Below are 12,935 nucleotides of genomic sequence, written 5' to 3' on the forward strand. Positions count from 1 at the left end.
CATTGAATGATAAGCACCTAAAGTATACTTGTGTAAGCTTGTGAAAGTGCAAAGCCACACTGTGAGGCAAACGGATTTGCTCTTTCTGTATCTGAGTAAAAATATACAAAGTGTTACGAAACAAACTTCAATTATATTGCTTTAAATAGCTAAAACTCATACTGACACATGGTAGCAAAAGGGAAGACAAATTCATTCACTTGAGGGAAAGGCTAAGCCGACTGATGCATTAATTTGGGACTGGGAAAAAAGTGATACAGGCTTTTAGAATATTTGACATTGTCAAGTCCACCCACTATGCGAGGGGACAAGTATTGGTCCCAGAGATCTGTTTTTAACAAGTCTTTTTTTAAAGGCCCAAATACTAGTTCAGAGGTGATCATAATGCTTACAAACACATGAATTTTGTGTAGTTACAGCTACTGCTTTACATGTCAGAATGCTTCGGATGTCCTTGCTTTCTCGTGTGAGCCCAAGCTTATAGAAAGTAAGTTGCCAGCAGGTACAAGCTGGACACACCCAGTGCACAAATTATACTGACATGGCCTGTCAAACATGCTTGAGGATGTCTCAAAGTCACACACTGCTTTCATAAAGCAACATTCACACAGTGAGTAACTTGGGTTGACAGTATGCCAGAAATAAATGGGCTGCAAAGTAGCAGAGCCTCTTTTTCTTCAGTACAAGGCAGAAAAGCACTTAGAGTTCCAATTAGACACTGGTGATCTCACAGCTGCAAAACACATCCAGGCAAGACTCTCGGGAACGGCTCCGTGTTCTTAGAAATATTCTTCCTCTTCATCAAAAAAGCCATTTTCCAATGCATACGCACAGTCTGCACTTGATACAGCTTGGCAGGCACCTTTATATTCTTGGATTGACTCATAAAGGGAATACAGTTGACACAATAACGACATATCTAGCTGCCGGAGGCCAACCTTGTAGGAAAGAAAACACATGCATACACATTAGCATTTATGCCTTGATTTCACGTCTAAAATGCTGGCCCTTGCACATTCTGTCTACCCACAGTGACTTAATGCAAAAGATCAGTATTATACCTTACAAGTATATAATATAGTAGGATCATTAAATCACTTGGGAGATTCCACCCTGCTGAAAAGAACACATGAACAAGCAACTGTGGGGAAAATAACGCAGCACCCAGGATACAGTGTGGCAAAGCATTCCTGATGCTTAAGTCACGCTACCAAGCCCTCTTTAATAGCAGAAGATCCATATAATCTTAGGTGGATATGCTACCATAATGGAAAACTAGGTGTGATCAAAACATACCTGTGTCAGAATGAGATCACTGCAGATATAACAATGAAGTAGGCACGCTGGCACAATTTAACATACAGCGTGGGTTAGCAGGAGAGGGGGCACTGAGCCTTCCTTCCCAGGTCTCTTTGTTTTCTTTTACCCCCTAGCCATTTTTCTCCCGGTGCAGCCTCCGATCACAGAATTCCACTTGGAGAGAAGCAGCTGTGCAAAGAAACCCACCCAGGCTGCAATTTACATTCCACCACACCCCATTATAAAACATCAGCACAACCTATTCTAGCAAACTGGCATGCTCCATTGTGTTTCGCTTGCCCTCTAAAGAGCATTCAGACTGATATACTTGCTTCTTGCAATGTCTCTGGAAGTCAGCCAGCTATCACAATGTCTGTCCTCATAGGTACTTTAAAGGAAAGTGTGCTGCTATGCCTGGCCACAGTTACCTTTCTTACATACACACACACTCCGGGGGGGGGGGGGGTGGCCCACGGGAAGTAAAAAATCAGGAAGTTGTTACCCCTCCTGCTTTTGAAGAGAATTAAACAGAGGAGGAGCCAAGGAGGCAAGAAGTATGCAGTATTAAAATGCCCTGTCAAAACTCCTTTTAAAGGAGTTACATCCGAGAGTCCCAGGAAAAAGTGCTGTACCAAGATGTGGAATACCTGGGGAGAAAATAGAGGCTCTTGACACAAAGGGGATATAAAATGCACCATTTTTTCATGAACTGGTGCCTTTTGTTTCCCTTGAAAGTTCATCTTTTGACAGCTGATAAGGAAAACTAAAAGGAGGAAAGAATTTGGCACTTCTGGATAATGTCCAGGGTTGGTACCTGCCACACCAGAACAGCAAACAGCCCTCTAGACATTTCCCCAGACATGGCCTTAAAACTCTACAACTGCACAAAAGTTTGCAGTTGTGCAGATGGTTAAAAATGAGCATAGATCATTGCACAATTGTTGTGTGTGCATACATATGCACACGCTCTTCCAAAGTGCTTCTCAGGTGCTTTGAAGGGGCTGTCAGTGGTTGTCAGGAAATCAGGATTGCAAAAAGCTTTCATGATCAACATGAAAATAAAGGTTAAAATCCCAAAAAGGAAAAAAGAAAGAAAAAAACGGCGGGGGGGGGGGGGGAAAAGGGTTCTGGATTGCAGCACAGGGGGGGGGGGGGAGAGGGCAACGGGGTCCTACCACAGTTCTCCTGGGATACTACCTGGAGAATTGAGGGGGAAGGAGGGGAGGGGGCAAGCCATCTACAGTCAGCCTGATTATCTGTTTGCAGAACATCAAATCCACTGTGGCTTATTGGCAGGGAAGGTTATTGTGATGCATGAACCAATTGATTGGGTCTTCTGAAGAAACAATTGTTTAGCTATATACAACAACTTTCACATGAACAGTCTTGTCTAAGGAAGAGTTAGGTAACTGGTGTTCTCCAAACATTCTGTTCTTATTGTTTCAGTACATTTATCTCTGGCTATTTTTTCTTCTTGCAAAGGAAGCACCTGGTCTGCTTTCACAGCACCCTTTTTCCATGCCTGGTGTGGCTGGGAATGGTGTCTGGTTTGCCTGTTTGCAATGCCCTCTTCTGCATCTTACATATGCTCTTTGGGCATCTGCACCTGATGGAGAAGGTTGCTGGTTGCACAACCAGGATTCGATGAGCATTCGTGGACTTCCTCTTTGTAGGACCAGACTGTGCTCCACAGATGCTAGAGGAATGCTTTCTGAAAGGGTTTGTCCCAACACCATATGAAGGTAAAACTGGAATGAAGTGGAATATGAAAATGACCAAACACACCATCCTTCCCCACCTCATACAGTACTCTCAGGAAGTCACATTTTTACCATGCTTCCTCTCTGCAAACTGCTGAAATCTCATCAAACTATTAATCCCCTATATATTGCTGTATCCAATGTCACAGCACATTATTTTATTCTGCCTTGCAAACGGTGATGCACTGTTGTCAGACACTAAAGGTATAGTCCTATGCATATTCAGACAGAAAAAGTCCTATAGGTCCAGCGTTCCCCATCCAGCTATGCTGGAAATTGTAGGATTCTTTTTCTGTCTAAACTTTAATAGAATCACACCCTAAGTACACTCCCCCTGCCACACAAACAGAAAGATTTTGTGGTGAATCTAATGATGATAAAGGTAGACAAGATATGGGGTCTGGAGCCTGTTTGCTTAATGATGAAATTTTATCTCAGTGGTAAGAAACTAATTAGATGGCATCACACTTTCTTTCATAAATCTTACTTGTGTCCTTCAGATAAAATGTAGTTGTATATGCTCTTGAGATTTGCTCATCTTACTGTCACATTTGTTTGCCTAGCACCTACCTATATATTTGTCTTGCTTGCCCTACACCCACCTCTTGTTCTAATCCTTTACTTGGCATCCACTCAAATACGTACTTGCATGTGTTGTTGTTCCCCTCTAACACAGTGATTCCTATCTCCGTACCTTCCCTTATGCATACCTAGATGCTCTGCCACATAAATAGTACAGTAACAAGGCAAGCGCCCCTGGAAGTTAATATTGTCAATTAACAGAAAGTATTTGGTTTTGATGGGCAAATCCAGAGGGTGCCAGAACTAAGCACCTAACAGTAATCTGAATGCCACTTCTTTACTCCAGGAAACCAAAGACAAGCCAATTCACACAGGCAAGTGCAGCGGGGGTGGGTGGTGGGGAGGGCGTTCTATGTCTCAAGGTAGGATCAGTGCAGATGTTTTTCATGTCTCTTCCCCTTCTCACCATAATTCTAAACAGTGCATCCCTTCAAGAGCTATTAAAAGCGCCCCATCACCCCAGAAGGGGCATTAGGTAAGTGCATGCTTCATAGAATGGAGAGTTTGGTAAAGTATGGACCCCCTCCTCCATAGGTAAGCTCTTAACATATACTAATGAAGACCTCAGGGAACATACACTCTCCTCTGTTAGTGAACGTGAGGAATTCTGTTTGAACACTGTTATTTCTAGGCAGCCATGATCATGCTTCCTTGCAGGATCAGAAGCAGATGAAACAGCACAGGGAAATGGGCAGGAATGCTCCAGGGACAACATTAGTTGCTCCAACAGGTGACTTTTCTAACATGGATATCAGAAATAATATCCATATCACAGTTTTGGAAGCAAGGTGGGTAGCTATCAGGTAGAAGGACCTCATCTACAGAACTCAGTTCCTATAGCCACTTCTCTGGTTCCTATTCATATGAACTTTAGGTACTAGAGAAAAACCATTGAACTGATCTTTAGTGGTTCCTTGGTACGATTAACCAAAGGACATGCAGCCAAGCATGAATCATTTTAATAGCTGATATCCCATTTTCCTGTTTCAGATTGCAACACTCAAAGTGGCTAACAATTACCACAGGAAAACTATGGCAGCTGCTGACCAGTATTCATTATACCAGGAATGGTGAATCTCTGCCCCTCCAGATGATGTCAGACTCAAACTCCCATCAGTCCCAGTCAGCATGGTCAGAAATGATGAGAGATGTAATTCAACATCATTTGGATGGCCAGAATTTGCTGGTGACACAAATTTTGCAAGTATCCCAAAGATTAGTGTGGCTTTAATTCTGTATTTCCCCACAAAGGGACTCAATTCCCCCTACACACACACACAATTTCCTCTATTTCATTACAGTATTCTTCTGAGCTATTGAGCAAGTCAGAGAATTGTTTCCCATAAACAAGCCATTGTTAAGGCTCCAATGTCTTGGTGAATCCCCCACCCCTGGGATTTCCCATACAAAATGATTCCTTTCTCTCAAAGGCACTGTTTCTCCAGCAGGACTTGAGGTCTTGTCTAGCAGAGGCCATGGGCTCTCCATGCAACTGAGGCTGGATGACATGCTTCCTGATCACCCATCCTTCCGGATCTGCACATTTTCCTTTCAATCATTTGGCTGCCTGCAGACTGTGTGATGTACAAGGGCAATGGACCCCCACCTCTCTGCACCTGCCAGGATCCCTGGAGAGATGTGTGTGAGATTTGTGTGAGTGTGGGGTGTATCTGCCAGCCATCTGTGCAGTGAGGCAGAGCCCATAGTGGAGATGTTTCACCATCACTGTCTCTGGGGGCGCCAACAGCAGGATGTTGGCAGTCTTGTCATGTATGCAAGGCAGACATGGCTTTGTTATCTACTTTGCTGCCGGGAGTACATATGATCCCCAGTACACGATAGATTTTTCTGCATCTTGCTTTACCTAGGCTTCTTCCATATGCATTGTGGGAGTAAAAGCATGCCCTTTACAGTTTTCCTCCCCTGGGATTTTGATGCCTCTGCCTTCTTCTATGTTCTATTATGCAACCATAAGGCAGTGCTGTGATATACCACAATTGCAGAACTAAACTGCTAGTTTTAGTGGGTTTTAGTAGCTAAAAAGCTTGTTATCTTTGTTCTTAAAACAACAACAACAACAACAACAAGAGTTAAATGCTTGGAAAGCATGGGAGAGACTCTTGAGGAAGAAGACATTGTGCAAAGCCCGTGAACTACCATGAGCACACAATAAATGCCTTTTGTAGAGAAGTCCAACATTGTATGTTACATAACCTAAAACCACATATAGGTTGGAAGCACCATCCCACAAATACTGCAAAGAGAAACTACCAGTTAATCACATCTTTAAGTACAAGATTTAGACTTGATTTGTGCGATGCAACCACCCACTGTGGTCAACTGGCCATGATAGATTGTCATGTCATGTGAACCTGGACTGGTTTCCTAAGCCTGTTTTCCACAAATAAGCCACTCCTGACAATTTGTGGCTTGTTTTAGGAATTGTTTGGATACCAACCGATTCTTGTGCTGTCTGAATCTGGAAAGAAAATTTATCATGGGTTACCAGGCCTGGCTGCAGAGTTGCTTGGCAAGAGCAGCAACCCTCCATGCCACGGGCTTTTTGTGATCTCACTAGTGACTGCTCTTCCACAAATGCCAACAAGGCAATCTGGTAGGACCCTCGCTCCTTCCTTGGATTTTTAAAAACATTTTCAATGCCTCAAAAATGTCAACTGGCATTATAGGTCTTCCTGGCACCGTCGTTATTTGTTTTTCGGCGCCAGGCCAAGACCTTTTTATTTAAACATTTTATTTGTTGATTTTATTTATTGATTTTAAATTTTTATGCCAGGAAGTCTCCAGTATTTTATGCATTTGTATAGATACATATTTATGTGTTGGAAGCTGCCCCGAGGCTTATGCAAATAGGGTGGCATACAAGTATTCCAAATAAATAAATAAATAAAATGTATGTATGTATTTATTTATTTATTTCACAAGTGTGCTGTTTCAGCTGTCAAGTATGTGCCAGTTCTGGACACCACAAGTTTAAGAAAGCCCCGAGGGTTCGGCGAATGGGGCGGCATAAAAATGTTTTAATAAATAAATAAATAAAGAAAGAAAGAAAGAAAGAAAGATGGAGAAAACCTGGAAAGGGCACAGATAAGGGCAGCAAGGATGAGTTGGGGACTGGAAACAGTCCCATGAGGAGAGATTAAAAGGACTGGACTTGTTTAGCCTTGAGAAGGGAAGGCTGAGCAGAGCTATGATAGCGCTCTACAAGTACTAGAAAGAAAGTCACAAAGAAGGAGGACAGGATCGCTTCTTGATCATCCTAGAGTACAGGACTTGAAATAATGGGCTCTAGTTACCAGAAGCCAGATCCTGGCTAGATATCAGGGAACATTTCCTGACTGTTAGAGCAGTATGAGAATGGAAACAATTACCTGGGAAAGTTGTGAGCTCTCCTACACTAGAGGTGTTCAAGATGCAACTGGACAGCCATCTGAGAGGGATGGTTTAAATTAGTGTCCTGCATTAGCAGTTGGTTGGACCCTCTGGTCCCTTCCAGTTCTACTGTTCTATGATTCTACGTGGATCTTTCCACATAGAATCATTCAATCAACCCTGACTGCTCTTTAGAAGGACAAATACTGAAGCTGAAGCTCAAATACTTTGGCCACCTAATGAAAAGGAAGGACTCATTGGAAAAGACCCTGATGAAGGCAAAAGGATGAGGGGATGGCAGAGGTTGAAGTGGCTGGATGGGGTCACTAGGGAGGTGGGTATGGGGTTGGGTGGACTCTGCGGGATGGTGGAGGCCAGGCGAGTCTGGAGGAATGTTGTCCGTGGAGTCGTGGGGAGTCAGACATGACTTTGCGACTGAACAACTACGTGTGGATCTTTGCTATGTAAATTCATCTGTCTGTTCCAGCTGTCAATGGGAGCAGCAAGTGGGAATAGGCAACATGCATGATTATTGCCAAGGCAATGCTACATATAGAATAGTTTGCCTACAGTTAAAACTGATGAGGGGAGAAATAATAGTAAGAGAAAGAAGGGACCTGGTAGTGCAATTCAGAAGCACCAAAAATAGGGGGAAAGTGGATGGAAATTCCCCTGGGATATGTTCCAAAGCCAGCTGGAGGACTGAGGGGGGTGTGAAAAACCCTCAGCAAACCTGACGGGTCTGGCATCTTGTGTGTTGCTCTATGAACAATCCACACTGTGCATCTTGTTCGTAGGAGTGGCATAGTCTGATGTATGAACCCACACGGAGAGTGATCACATGCCATGTCTATTCATAAGCAGACAAACTCATTCTAAGGAAACTCAGTCATCACAACTTCCTTCCTCCACAAAGAATGAGAAAAAGGCAGCTCCAGAGTATTCAATCAGGGGTGTGCCAGGCAATTATACACCATGCACGCTTTTAGGAATTTCATTTTACAGATCCAAGCCAAAAGGGTTTTACATACCTAATTATTAGATCTTGTTGCATTATGGACAAAAGAGAGCATTTACCTTGAAGCTCTTCTCCTGCTAAAGACACAGGTTACAATCTTTAAGACAACAGAATTTTAAAGGGCTTTTGTTTGACAGAAAATGTATTAGCTTGTTTTAAAGGAACAAGGGAGAAAAGCCACCCCCCATGCCAGTCATATGTCAGGTAATTTCCTTAATTATGCACACAGTGTGTGGCTACGCTGGCTGTCCAAACCTGGCAAGATGCATGGTGGAGGCAGTGAGCTAGACTATTTTTTTTGAGCAACTGAGAAATCAAGGAAAACACACATCCCCTTATTTCAAGAGCAAAACTGCTTCTTTTTAAGAAGGAAATAAAGGGAGGACAGAAAATGACAAAAGGCATTTAACTGGGAAGAGCCTAATAGATGAACACCCTTTCAAAACATATTTCAGAAGTTATTGTAAGGAACCTAAGATTTTCCATTTTACTGAGCTCCTTTCATCGGCATTTCATTTTCTCTTTTTCTTTCATAAGGAATGTTGTAGTCACAATATCAAGATTGGTTTTAAATCCCATAACAACAACTTAGGAAACTACCACAGGCCCAGTTCCAGAGAACAGCACAGCAAGTTCTACAAAGCCAACGAGGTTCTGACTTGTGTTTCTAGAATAGCAGCAACCCTCACCTTCCAAAAAATGTATTTTCAAAACTGATAGTAGTAGTTTGTTAAAAAGTTTGTGATGTGGCTTTTCCATCAGCTGCTCAAAGTAAAGACATAAAAATTCTCACTTGACCCCACTTGAGCTCTTTACATCTGGAGCATAATGACTGATTTTGTTTAAGCAAAATCACTTCCAGTTTTCTCTTTCTGTTTCTATTTACACACACACCCACCCACACACCATCTTTCAGTCCTAAGAAAGGTTTATAGCAGTTTACAATTCAAAAACTTACATTTTATAAAGCAGAGCATTAAAACTGCTAGGAATGAATCCACAATAGGCAAAAGGCTTAGTCGAAGAGAAGTGTATTAGTTAACCTCCTAAAAGACAGCAAATAATTTAGCATTAAATAATGCTAGATTATTTAATGCTAAATATCTAGCCCTGCCTGGGGGAGAATTCAGCCGTCAGGGTGCAACCTCTCATTGCTATTCTGGCTAAACAGAAAACAGGAGCTCTGAGGGGTATGGTGATGTGGTAAAATGGCATTTTCTTGTATTTTAATACCAAGCATTTTGCCTAATATTTTGTGCCAGTCATTTCAGAAATAGCCCTGTAACACAGTTCAGTAGAAGTAACTCCATAATGCATATGTGGGGTTGAAGCTGAGAGCAGCTTGCCTATGGCCACCTATCAAGTTCCTGGCTAAAGTGAGAGTTGAACCTGAGACTTCATCTTGCAGCAGTGACACAAGAACAGCAGCAGCATTGTATCTGGGGTGAAGAGTCGACTTTCACTGTCCAAAAGTGCCCAAACATTTCATATCCAGGAAATTTGTTCCCTGTTAAGTGGCCAAGTTTTCCCAGTCCCCCAGCATTAGGGGCAATTACCTTCTGGCTTGGATATAAAGCACTTCTCTAACAAAGCAGCCTTTAATTATGCTTACTTGAGGCTATGAGCCATTCATTCCATGAATACATTTTAAAAATCTGGGTATGCTGAAGGGTCTTCAACTATATGTTCATCATCCTAACATACACAGAATGAAACAGAAATTCCGAAGAGCTGTCTGACCAGATGCTACCTTGAAATGTCTACAGTAGAAACAATAAAGTGTCTTGTGACACACTTAAAATGCGCAAATTAATTCCATTATAAGCTTTTGTGGAGATGAACCCGTCATCAAATGTAGCGCAGGAAAACTTATGCAGGAATAAATGTGCTTGTCTTTAAGATGCTACAAGACTCTTTCTTCTTTGCCAATTATGTTCTGGAAATTGTGAATGTATGTGTGGTGACTGTATAGTGCAGTGGTTAGAGAAATGGCCTGGGAATCAGGAACCCAGGATTATAGTCCCCATTTAGCCATGAAACTCAGTGCTTGTCATTCTAGCCTACCTCACGATTGTTGTGAGGTCGAACTGAAGAAGAGGAGGATTATGCAAGCTGTCTTGGGTTCTTTCCGGGGGGGGGGGGAAATCTAAAGCTGCACTTTGTACATGTTCAGAGGCATTACAGCCCGCTTTCTCGAGCGCCGCTCTGGATTTGCCAACCAGACCTGGAATTCAGCTCTGCCTCAGATTAAGCAGCTTGACAGAACAGTTGTACGAAGTATACTCAGAAAAAATGGGCGCACGCAGCAGCCACCCCATTAGACAGATCCGCCCGCATGCAGAGATTTCCCGGCCAGGGGACTCGCCCCTTCTCGCCGCGCGGGAGCGGCCCCCGGACTGCGCACTCACCATCTCTTTTCGGAGTAGGGCCAAGGCGGCGTCCAGGTTGGGAGGCTTGGGCAGCCGCGGGGACCCTCCTCGGCCGCCTCCGCCGCCGCCGCCGCTCCGGCTCAGCTCGTCCTGGATGCGGGACTTCTGCGCGTACAGCCGCTCCAGGTCCCGCCAGCGCCCCCCGCCGCCGCCCGGGCCGCCCCCGCTGGAGGAAGAGTTCAACAAGCCGCTCAGGCTCTTGGGCAGCGGAGGCAAGCCCGACGCGCCGCCGCTCCCGGGCAGCCCGGCCGCGTTCATGCTGCCCAACGGCCAGCCGCTCGCCTCGGCGCAGCTGAGCTAATCCGGGGAAAGCAAACAAGCGCCGCCGCCACCGCCGCCGCCGTTGTCGTCGTCGCGGCAGCAGCGGCGGCCCGCCCCCTCCCGCGGCTCCTCCTCCTCCCTCGCCCGCCGCCCGCCCCCAAGCGGCGCTTGCTGCCCGCGCGTCTCAGCCGCCTGGCCCGCCCTCAGCAGGGACAGCCCGCGAGGCGGGACTACGCGGGGAGAGCAGGCTGGGCGCTGGCCCGTAAGGGCAGCGTTATCGCCGTTGCCACTATAATTATTCTAATTATTAACTTATTCTCTGTAGTGCCCAAGAGCCGAAGGTTTCTGGGAGTTTACAATCGTTCATAAAACAATAAAGCACAAATACATATAATAGAATGTCACATGATATTTCAGAGTAGGAGTTTATAGTTAGGGCTACAAAAATGATCCAGGCTTTGGAAACACTGCCCTATGAGAAGAGACTGAAGAACTGGGCATGTTCAGCCTTGAGAAGAGAAGACTGAGTGGAGACATGGTATACCTCTATAAGTACCTCAAAGGCTGTCACAAAGAGGGAGGTCAAGATCTCTTCTTGCTGATGCCAGAATGTAGGACATGAAATAATCAATTCAATAATCCAGATTCAGGCTGGATATCAGGAAAAACTTCCTTACTGTCACAGCAATACAAGAATGGAACCAGCTGCCTAGAGAGGTGGTGGGCTCTCCCATACTAGAGACATTCAAGATGAAACTGGACAGCCATCTGAGTGGGATGGTGTAACTTGGAGTCCTGAAACAGCAGGGGGTCGGACCTAATGGCCTTCTTGGCCCTGTCCAACTCTACTATTCTTTGATTCTATGAAAACAATTTAAAACATAACACAGGAACTCAAGATGTTAAAATATAGCATCTTGAGTTCCACAGGGGTGAGGGAGGAGTGAAAGGAAATTCTTTTTCAGATAGATAGGTCTAAAGGAAAAGAGGAGCGGGGGTGGAGAGGAATTTGAAATAATGTATTATTAGAACAAATCTCACCCCTTCAGTGTGCAAACTCTCCAGCACTCCAGAACCCTTCACCATGTTCTAGGAAATTTGAAAAGAATGCACAGTTTTGCTGATTTTTTTCTTAGGACCTAATAAGGATGTTTAATTCAACCAACCAACTGAACAACTGTATCTATGATCACCACCAGGTGGTCAGTGTTGAAATTAAATAGATTATGTCATTGGAAGCAGCAGATGGAGAAGATGTATTCTCATTGCCAAAACAAGACCTGGAACAGATTGTGGAAGTGGCTATGAACTACTAATATCAAAAGGCAGGATAAAGCTGAGCAAGACGACTAACAGAAACATAGTGCCAAAATACAACTTAACATTTCTGAGGAAATTAAAGTGCACATAAAGAACAGATTTGGATTATTCAGTTTAACTGACCATAAGCCAAAAGAACTGTGAGCTGAAACCAGAGACATTATTACATGAGAATGCAAAAAGATAATTCCTGTAGCAAAAATAAAAAGCCTAGAAGCCAACGGAAGAAACACAGTTGCTAAGGGCAGGTCAGAAGTGAAAGCAAAAGGTGACAGAAATAGGATCAGAATTCTGAATGCAATCTTTTAGGGACTATCATGGACAGACAAAAAAAAACTATTACAATGACCAGTGCAGAGAAATAGAAGAGAATAACAAAAAGGAAAAATAAACTACTGCTTCCAGAAGAGCCAACAAATCAAAGGGAAATTCAAACCTAGATTAGTAATGCTAAAAGACTAACAAAGGAACATAGAAAATAAAAAGAGAAGCTGGAAAGAATATACAGAAGAGATGAAAGGATGACAAACTCCTTGGAAGAGTAATCCTATGAGGAAGAACCTACAATATTCGAAAGTAAAGTGAAAACTGCTCTGAAAGCACATGGAAGGAATAAAACATCTGGAGTAGACAGGATACCAACAAAACTATTTCAAGCTGCAGAGACTGAACTGGTCCAAATCTTAACAAGAACATGCCAACAAATAGGGAAAACAAAACAATAGTCTACAGACTGGAATCATTCAATATGTATTCCAATTGCCAAGAAAGGAAATGGAAAAGAGTGTAGCAAGCACAGGACCATTGCACTAATAATTCCTGTGTATACAGTACTCACATCCAAGGTTTGTTTCTGCGTAGTGCTGCCATCTTCAT

General features: G+C 43.6%; 1 protein-coding gene across 1 annotated transcript; it reads right to left on the reverse strand.

The window, feature by feature from the left end:
• Positions 1 to 113: 113 nt before the first annotated feature.
• FAM89A (family with sequence similarity 89 member A) lies at positions 114 to 10,831 on the reverse strand. The gene is made up of 2 exons (XM_044420826.1): positions 10,458 to 10,831; positions 114 to 938 (listed from the first exon to the last, which is right to left on the reverse strand). The coding sequence occupies exons 1-2, from the start codon at positions 10,734 to 10,736 to the stop codon at positions 780 to 782; spliced, it is 438 nt and encodes a 145-aa protein (XP_044276761.1). The 5' UTR covers positions 10,737 to 10,831; the 3' UTR covers positions 114 to 779.
• Between the last annotated feature and the right edge of the window lie 2,104 nt (positions 10,832 to 12,935).

The sequence above is a fragment of the Varanus komodoensis genome, unplaced genomic scaffold, assembly GCF_004798865.1.
Source record: "Varanus komodoensis strain SLA01 unplaced genomic scaffold, ASM479886v1 scaffold1, whole genome shotgun sequence".
NCBI classification, from domain to species: Eukaryota; Metazoa; Chordata; class Lepidosauria; order Squamata; family Varanidae; genus Varanus; species Varanus komodoensis.

Excerpts from the sequence above, each read along its gene's own strand:
- FAM89A (XM_044420826.1), bottom strand. The coding sequence starts at position 10,736 with ATGAACGCGGCCGGGCTGCCCGGGAGCGGCGGCGCGTCGGGCTTGCCT. Across the intron at positions 939-10,457 it reads CCCTACTCCGAAAAGAGATG|GTTGGCCTCCGGCAGCTAGA; the intron begins GTGAGTGCGCAG and ends CTTTCCTACAAG.